This window comes from Opisthorchis viverrini, assembly GCF_000715545.1.
Source record: "Opisthorchis viverrini unplaced genomic scaffold opera_v5_53, whole genome shotgun sequence".
In the NCBI taxonomy this organism is placed as follows: domain Eukaryota; kingdom Metazoa; phylum Platyhelminthes; class Trematoda; order Opisthorchiida; family Opisthorchiidae; genus Opisthorchis; species Opisthorchis viverrini.
In genome coordinates this window covers 1,537,985-1,547,934 of record NW_008751710.1, presented here as the reverse complement: position 1 = coordinate 1,547,934, position 9,950 = coordinate 1,537,985, and the positions used below count along the sequence as shown (strand labels likewise).

General features: G+C 46.1%; 1 protein-coding gene across 1 annotated transcript in view; it reads right to left on the bottom strand.

Annotated features, from left to right (window-relative positions):
• Window positions 1-9,950, bottom strand: part of T265_03694 (hypothetical protein) — a gene marked incomplete at both ends in the record, with an annotated part of 72,834 nt that overhangs the window by 34,905 nt on the left and 27,979 nt on the right. Inside the window, 2 exons of the mRNA XM_009168236.1 lie at window positions 4,506-4,627; window positions 7,564-7,828. Coding sequence (XP_009166500.1) covers window positions 4,506-4,627; window positions 7,564-7,828 — 387 coding nt within the window. The remainder of the gene's footprint in view (window positions 1-4,505; window positions 4,628-7,563; window positions 7,829-9,950) is intronic.

Here is a 9,950-nt window from a genome sequence, read left to right as displayed (position 1 = left end):
CATCTACACTCTTTCCTTTATCTATATATATATATATATATATATATATATATATATATATATATATATATAACGAGCGAAATTTCTCTCCAAAAACGAAACTGAGTGAAAGTAGACAGGTGTAGGAGACAACTATTACAGTTCACAGAAAACAGACAAGAAGACCGTCGGGGCACTCGTACGCGGACGTTGACAACCGCCGAGCCGATTGACATCCGGATTCGGACCCTGCGTACACGGAAATCATTCGTGCAAGTGTCTCAGCAATTCAGGTCATATGTGGTTGATAACTAACGCCCGATCGATTGAAGACTTGATATATCGTAACCCTGGTCTGTGGCTGGTGATTCAAAGAGGCTTTAATGGTTCGACCTGTTTGACACTTTCTTCGACAAGTGTGTGAACACGAAGAAAACTAGTGGGGATGTTTATCTTTTTAATGTACTACTCATAAGGTTGCTGAAAATCCATCGACAGCTCACGACCGGTTTCGCCCTTCTTGGGGCTCATCAGGTAGGCGCAGCCCCGGGTTTCCGTCAACCTTATGTTCTAATGGAAACCCAAATGCACGAAATTAGCGAATATACACTCATTTGCAAACTAATATGGTGCTTTCGAGAGACTCACCTTGAACCCAGCTTAATCTCTCGTTTATGATGTTCTCAGGCAACTGAATGCGCTACACCAGGCCGCCTCATGTTTCAGTCACTACGATATTCAAGATATCGCGATCCATGTACATTTTTGTAATGTACTGCTCATAAGGTTGCTGAAAATCCACCGACAACTAACGACCGGCTTCGCCCTTCTTGGGGCTCATCAGGTAGACGCAGTCCCCGGGTTTCCGTCAACCTTATTTTAGTGGGGATGTTGTTCTTTCGGGGGGAAAAAGTTTCGGAGCGCATGAAATACCTGTTTAGTTGTTCGAACTCAAATAAAGACTTGGAGCTGGAGGGGTACGCACTAAAACCCTGATTTCCTGTCCCGACGAATGTTGTGAGTCGATTAGAATAATAGCAACAAGAGAGGAAACTGCAAAGAGGCAGGCCTCTTAACCTCTTCCCTTAAACCACCACCACTACTATAAACTGTGAGATGTCACACCAAACGAAGATGGGTCAGAAACCGATTTCGCCTCAATAAAGAAAATGAGTCACTCAATAAATCACGGGCGGCAAGTCACGTTGAGAAAGATGGCAAATAAAGGCGAAATATTAGCGAGAGAACAGAGATCATAGGAGGAAAAACGGGGCGCAACAGGCACGTGTCGTTTGGGTTTGGAAATGACAGATTGTTGTATGGAAAACTGGAGAGGAAGTGAAAAAAGGAGGCAGAGATGGAGATGAATTATAAAAATGACAGCAAACAAAAACAAGTAACCAAGGCATCAACAATAGTAATATGGATGTCAGAGTGCATGAGCGATGATTCACTGGATGGTAAGCTCACATAACATGCGGGCAAATTATGCAATGACGGCTTAAAACACTGGGAAGCGGAGCAACATCGATCTTCGTAGTACATCCACCCCACTTTGGATTGCCATAGGCAGTTTGCGTTAGGCCGCGTGTAGAACCAATTGAACACACCTTATTCGGTGAACAAAGAAGTAGCCTTAAACTTTGACAGCGTCAGCAGTGACTGACCCACAACACTCATGAACAACGCACCGCACATGTGTAGTAAGCTTATTCGGGTAAAGGTGATGGCAGTCAGTAAATTTCACTTTTGACACCACACTCTTTGCAGCTTAGAAGGGGGCAAACCTAAATCAGAGCTGTTAAACGGTTGAAACAGCGAGATGGCCCAAGAGCGCGAATTTACTGACCGGAAGGTCGAAGCTAACCTCTGCCTCTCGACTTCCCCAGGCAGTATCCCAGCCCTCGTGTCAAATTCGATTGGCATGGCAGTTGGGCACCGAAAGTTTGCTGAAATGAAGGTGCTTCCCTATTGGATAGACTGATGACCGGCACTGCAGGGTAAACCAATTCGAATTGACTGCCGGAGCTCCGTACGTTCACTAGTGCCCTATCAATTCAAGTTGTCCGGTGAAAACAGAGTGGGACTTCTTAATCCATGTTTAGCTGTATCCGGAAACAAGACCGTGACAGTCCCAGAGAATTGGTTCTCCAATAGTTCTGAGGATTTTCGTAAGCTTTGAACGCTATGGCTATTATAGTATGACACCGGTGCTCAACGAATCGAAGGATGTCAGAACAGAGTGTTTCCCGCACGGCCTCTCCCAAGTTAAAATTAAAAAAAATAGGACGATGAAAAAGGCAGATCAGTGTATGTGCCGCTGCAGAATGGAGTAAATAGCTGAAGACCATGATAAAAGTGTAACTGTTGTCGTGAGTGGATAAAAAACGAATAAGAGAATAAAGTTTTCAGTCTGATTTAGCAAACAAGTGATGCAAGGAGGTGCAATGTGTATAGAGTATACACAGGTGTGGGCGCGATCGATAAGATTCAAAGTTCGGTAGTCCTTGGCATACAACAAATTTTTGTGTACTTTTATTAACATTAAGAATATATTGTTGACAGGAGTGCGCTAGATACTGACAATGAGAGAGCAGTGGTCACCACCGAAAAGTGGATAAAATATGCGTTCTTCCTTGTTTCTTAGTCATCTTAACATGTCAAAGATAATCTGATCATGGATGAACATAGAAGCAAACTATGAGAACGTTCTCCGGCTTCCTAAATTTCCACTATTAACCCCTCTAAAAGTACAAAGGAAACTACACACAAGGTTGCTGAAGACTCTTCGACAGCCCACGACCTAGTGCGTAGTTTCCTTTGAGAATATACTGCGATATCTCGAATATCGTGCTAAGTGAATCATGAGGCGGCCTGTGTGCAGCACATTCAGTTGCAGGATATCATAAACGAGAGATTCAGTTGGGGCTCTCGTCAAAACCAAATTGATTTCCTCTAAAAGTAGTTCAACTGGTGAGACCCATGTTGATCATTAGGTTTGGCTTATCCAACATATAAAATGTACCATCCAGATCTATCTGGTAATACCCTTGTCAGAAGTGTCTCGTCACTGGAATAGACGAGCCAAGCCTTGGAGCCAGCTGAATTGCTGCTCAAAGGATGCAGTGTGGTCTACGTTCCGCCACTCATGCTCTTCTGCCCGTATCTATTCCTCGATAACCGGGGACCCAGCCTTCCGGTTAATAGTGCGATTTCACCATTAATCTGCTGAATATTATATTCCGTATAAGATACACACACACGTCATTGTCGACAACCTTTTTTAGCGTTGACGGCTAGTGCGTGGGTGATAATCAAGCATGTGTCAACGCGAACGTTATTGTCTATGAGGTGAGTAGTCAATGCTGTGACTTCCCACTTCTTCAGTTAAGAACCCCGTGCGTTTGAGTCATCCCAAACCACATTCACCTGACAATTACCGGATAGTTTTCACGATATCAAACGACACATGGAAAGGAAGAATCTGATCGATTAAGGCGAATAATATGGGGGGCGGGGGAAATGATGAGCTTGTCCGTTATTTCACACATCGTTTGAGCTTTCCGGCTGCTAACTTCTAACTACCCACTTGCTCGATTTAATGAGCCAATGAAACCTTGCGTTTTTTGTATACCGAGACTGCGAACAAGGGATTGTGAAAACAGACTGGTTTTTTTAACAGTGAGGATCCGATGACCCCAGAAGACTCAAAAGAGAGCGGCGACCGAACATGTGTCCACAGTGACCTGGTTTCTAGCTCGTGCGATGGCAGCATGCGGTGGAGTCTCGCAGTATAAACTCCATTCATGAGAAACAAACCGACCTGAAGATGTCAGTCGATCACAGCCACTCTGATAGTCACTTTCGGGAGTTCGTCTCTGGACGAATCTCTGATAAATCAGGATATTCCCGGCTTCAATACATAACGAAGACGATTAGGGAACAACAGACTTCGCAGCCACTGAGCGAACTTTCTGACACTCGGAGTATCCTTTCTGAGTGTCAAAACAGTTCAATTCTTCTTCACATGTATTAACTCCTGGTGCGTGACTTGGCAGCCAGCATGAGAACATGAGAATTATATTTACACTAACGAGTGCATTAGGTTGGAAATGTATCGGAATATTGACAGCTCCGGTGTGGGTGTGTGTTGACTGGCAGTCGATCAGATGACTGTTGATCTGCTGTCACCGAAATTAGCAAGTAGCATACAAACATTTCGTCACCAAACGAAGGAAGATCAGCACGGTTGCTTGACTCCTCGTATGCAGGAGCCAGTTATTTTTTCTAACTGTTCATGGAGAGAACCTGTGTGATGAACCTAAATGATTTACGTGGACGAAATGTATTACAGATATGCGATCATCATCTTCGCGTGATGAGAAGTCATCGAACGGACGGGGCTGGCTGTGACATCGACGAACAAGACTGTTGGCGCTAGTGCCAAGACGAGGAAAAAAACACGAAGCGGAATTCAGACGTCCCAAGAGAAATACAAGAAGTACCAAAAGTCCCCACTCGCTCACCTGTTTCCATAAGCATTTTTGGCCATCACACGAATCAGGTACTCGGTGGACGGGTTCAATTGGGTAAGTTTACATGACTTGGCCAGGCCGTGAAAACCTTCTACGAACTGTGGTATTTGGTCCTGCAGACGGATAGATTTGAGAAGGACAATGTTAACGAGGACAATTTCAACAAATACGTCCACATATGGGGAAAAAATAGGGTTACTGAATGACGATCGTTTGAAAACGGAGATTGAGCCGCGGTTCGATAGCTTAAAGAAAAGATAAAAACCGCATAAATCGAGTCAGGGGGTTGGCTTTTAGAGGTAATCGACCAGAGAACGACCGGTCGATGTCGTAATAACTGCAGTGCTCGTGGAGTTCGGATTAGCAGGAATCCACAAGGAATTAGTGCAGCAACGGGGCCGGTGAAGCTCACATAAGAGAGCAAGTAGGGGCGTACAAGACCGGCGGAGATCGATTAGCCATGTGACTGAAAGGATTTACTTCCGGGACAAAATTCAGGAAATAATTTGCGAATACTGGCCAATCGGAGCAAACCAAAGCTACAGCAGTTGCAGTAAAGCCAGGCGGGAATGCTCGGTCTGTGATGTACTCACACATGTGGCGGAAAAACTGAGCAAGGAACCTCAAAGTTTCGCCGTTTACGGAAAGTCCAAGCACAACTGACTACCACGGGAACCACACGCCCCAGTGCATCTGGTTAAGAAAGAACATAGTAGTAACAACCGAAGAAGCAGAGTCACCGACATGAGCCATTCAGTAATTTCACTCACAAGTCAAACAATATCGGAACATGTATGATGGGCAGAGCAGCATTTCTTCCCCTCAATTCACCAATCAATCAGTCAATTTATCAGCCATAAAGCGTGTGCCATAGGTACATTGGTTCCAGCTGCTACAGTTCCGATCACCGGAAAACGGGAAAGTGGAACATACAACCAAGCCTTGGAGGCGAAGGCGCGTTCAATTTGTTCGGAAATTGGGTAGCTACGCAGTGAAGGCGATAGCTTTGATGCACGAGCGCCACTGACTACCCGATTGGGTCGTTTCCGCCAATGTCCCGGGGTCTCCATCCAGAGGGGTGGCAGTTGTCGATTCGACAAAGTTTACTGGTTAGTGTTTTCATACTTCGTTGCCAGGTCATACACTGTCTACCTTTTGGTCGCTGTCACTCAATACAGGGGTGGGGGAAAAGAGCTCTGCAGGGCAGACTGCCTGCTGGCATGCGCAGTGCATGCCTTAACCGGCATAACCTATGAGGCGTGAGTAATTCACCTGTCGCGCGAAAGTTCTTTCCTCCTAGAAACATCTGGCGTACCGCAACACTACTAATCCGATGATCCCACCAGGCTCCGCCGATGTTTTCTAGACACCGGCTGTTGCCAGGAGGGAAAACCTTCTCCATCTCCTGGGCCTTTAAAATCCACTAGTGTCCCCGGAAACCACCTGTGAGTGAAACCATCAAGCATCAGAATGGAACGACCATTACGAATAAGGAAGAACGCCTCGACCGGTGGGCTGAATAGTTCGAATAACAAATGTCGTAGCCACCAGCTGGAACTCATCTAGAGCCCACAGGTGAAGTAGAACCTTAGACGGTGAATGTGGAACCACCTACAGCCTCGGGGGTTTACGACCGCATATGTTCTCTCACGCGCCACCGAGCTCCTGATCCGGACGTCCTTCCAGCCGCACTGTTCAAAGACAGGGAAGTCCTCAGTCAGCGCCTGTCCGACTTGTTTGCTTGCATTTGGGAAAAGGAGTCTGTCCCAGACAACTGGGGAGAATCGGTGATAGTGCCCGTCTTCAAAAAAAGGGGCGCGTAGTGAATGTGGTAACCACAGGGGGATCAGCTTGACCCCGGTTGTAACGAGACTGTTGGCGTCAATTGTGCTTCGTCGCCTTACGGTGGCTCGTGAGATACTGACTCGAGAGCAGCAAACGGGAGTCCGGCAGTGAAGCATCGGTGTTGAACAATGATGTCATGCTATCGATGAGGACGATGATGGTGACTAGTGTTCTCTGTCATTCTTCCAGCTCCTGATTGTCCGGAGTTTGAGGGATCTGCGTGCACCATCACAGTCGCCAATTACTGGTATCGCCTTTCTGGCAGCAATGAGATCTGCTAGTCTCGACGATATCCAGTGTTCAGTTAGTCTAGTCTGATGGCTCTTCGCTCATCGGCGTTCTCCCACATCCTTACCAGTCGAATGATGCAATGTGATTCATCCACCTGCCAGTGTCCAAACCGTCGCCCAGTAAAATAGACCAATTCACTAGCAGTTCGAGTACAAGTTGTCAACAGGAGACTCAAGTGGATTTCACCTTAATCCCCAGTTCAGATGAGTATGCTTCACACGCGCTACCTCACGTTTTAGTTGGAACGGTATTGGAGACATCCAGATAGCTTCCGTGATATGGTACTGCTACTTATTAGGCTAATGGAAATCCCTGAGCAGCATACTGTCAGTTTCGGTCCCTTTGGGACTCCGGATTTCCACCAACACCATATCAGTTGTGAGTGAAGGTAGCTTTTATCGACCTTCCATAAGGAAGACTGAGCTGAATTTCAGCTGATTCCATCCGTCAGGCCCCAGTTAATTTTCAAATGAGAGACCGTCTGCATCAGCTATCAGCACATATTGTCCGCGACATGTGGCATCGAGAACCGCAAACAAACATTTGACTAGATGGTGCTCCGGACACGCGAATATTGTACATATATGAAGATCCAAAGCAAACTTGTGGGATAGACCAAGTGCGAACGGAGTCAGTCACGTCCTTAGCACCTGTTACAGGCACTGCAAAGATTATACTGGTTTGGATAGCAAACAACTATTTTCATAGCCAGAACAAGAGTATTTATAGATACCGGATATATGATACTACTTAGATCGATTCCATCTTAACCTCTGGTCCTTAATGAATAACGAGGAACCTCGTTGAATACGGAAAAATGAATTGCAATTGACGACTTCAGACAAAAGATCGTGTGGGATCAGATAATACTGGACAGGTATGAGTTCCCTTCGAAACAGCGGGGGTAACCTACCCCGTTCACCCGGTCTGACAGTTGTGCAGAGGTCCAGGACGGATGCCGTCCATGAAGATTAGAAGAAGGAACAGGCGCGTACTCGAGACAGTAGGCCGTAATGCGGGAACCATTGTCACTGGCTGCGCTCCATTTCAGATGTAACGATGTGCGAGTATGTCCCAACACAGTCAGGTTACGCGGGACCGAGGGCTCTGTTGGAATTGTGGTAAAGTGCACGGTGCTGCTAAACTGGCCCCGAATGTCGGAATAAACGCAGCAGTACCTGAAATGAAACACAAGAGCACTCATTCCAAGGCAACAAGGTGGCGGACGTCAAATATGGAAGATAACAAAATGGCGTGATTGTGGTATGGTCGAGTTCGATCTGAATAGCGACTGTCGATCGACCGAATAGCAGACTGGATAACACACAACAAACAAGTGCGGCTGCAGCGCGCGGTTGTCTAACACGTTGTGTGTAACAAAACAAAATCACCAAATTTTCTTTTTTTCGCTCTCAGGCAATGTGTAACCAAATTAGGAACGACTTGATTGAAACAGACGCATTGAACGAAAAAAGGTAGCAGTAGCAGCTGTGCTGTGCTGTTCGTTCTTTGATGTAGCGCCTGCAAAAAGACTGTTTACAGTTTTTTGAAAGTCTATAAATTTCGTTTTCGAGTCAGGAGTGTCGAACAATCACCTAAGAATATAAAAAGTAAAGCTGGGTCATTTGGACGAAAGTGCGGGGAAAAAGTGATTTTCCGAAGGCCCTAGAAGTCTGCACAGATTGTTTTCTTCAAAATGGAAGTTGGGAATCAAGTAGAAATTAAACGCCATGAGGGTAAGATTCCCATGGAGTAAGAGCGCCGAAGGATATTAAATTAAATTGGAACATTAAGTTGTAGCTGCCGAACCACTCGAAGGAAGCACGAGGGCTGAGAGTCTGTCAGGTTGCTCAAGCCCAGACACGGGAAGTCGATAGGCAGAGGTCGGGTTCGAACCACGGACCATCCGGTCGGTAAATTCGCACTCTAATCACCGGGCCAGCTCTTGAAGGTTAAACCTCCTGGAAGTAGAATCTGTTGTGCTTCCTAATGGTTCCTCACCCTATGTCCACAAATAAGGCATCGGATTTGAATTCAGGTTTAAGATTCACTGGCGTACATTTTGAATCTTTTCGTGAAAAATCAGTCATTGATCGCTTCATCTGCAAGCGTGAGGTTTGAATTTGGTCTCACATAGTCTGACTTCACACTTTGCAGGTGCAAGAGAAGAGCTTGGGCTACTTAAAATAACCAGACAATATACTGTGACCTGCCTACTAAATGATCGTGAGCCCCGGAAGCACGAGGCAGAGAAATTTCAGATAGCACATTGCTAACAACGCTTAAGAGGAATGGTGACAGAACACAGCTTTGTTTTACACACCAACGGACGCGGCGAAAGCTGTGTGCATTTCCCTTGTGAAGTATAAAATGCTAGAACGGAGGCCTTTGACCGCCCACACTTAACCGCAGCTTCTGACAGCTGGGCGAGCAGGGAGCAGCTTTCAGATAAAAGCCACCGTTTTTAGACGGCTGAAAGAGTAGAGCTATTCCCAAAATAATGTCCAAAATAATGCACGTCTGCCAGTGCATCCCCGATCACGGCTGGGTTCCAAAAAATCGATCTCCCTCGGAAGCGATCAACCTGTGAGGACAAGTTGGACTCTAGGAGGCAGATGACATGCTGGGTTTTGATGGAAGTTCCCCAGGAATTTTAGAAGAACGGAATACGACTGAAACGCTCCGTTCCACCAGAATCGCCTTCATTCTAGATTGTTTTTAGTGGGACATTAGTTCGCTAGAACCGTCTTCGAAGAATGCATGGTGCAAAGAATTCGGTGCCTTGTCAAGTTGGATGAACTTTATCTCCCCTGAACCAGTCTGCGTGATTTTGAGAGCGAACTAAGAAAGCAATCCAGCACGGTCGGAATGAAGTAGCCTGTCTCAGAAAGTAGTGCAACTTTCCGCCGATATCTCGGGGCCACATGATTCGGCACAGTCCATGAATGGGTTTGCGTTTGGTAGTCTCTAAATAACACGATGCGCGCGTCCGTGTTGAAAGTTCGTAATAGCCAGGGCGATGCTGTTGCCATGATGAAGGAGAGCTAACCGTGTTTCGATGGTGGGAATGTCTTAATGAACCAATTAATGAGATGTACTCAGAAGAGATCGCCCAGTGAATCACCACAACCCAGGTGAGCGTGTTATACGAAACCACGTCGGAGCGAATCAAAAGACACTCGTCGTGAATTGTGCACTGATTACACAAATTGTTTTGAGGCTTCAGTGCAAACTTTCTTTCTTGTTGTATCAACGCATTCTCTTGGCTAACATCTCGTTTGTTTTCATGGAAGCCGCTAA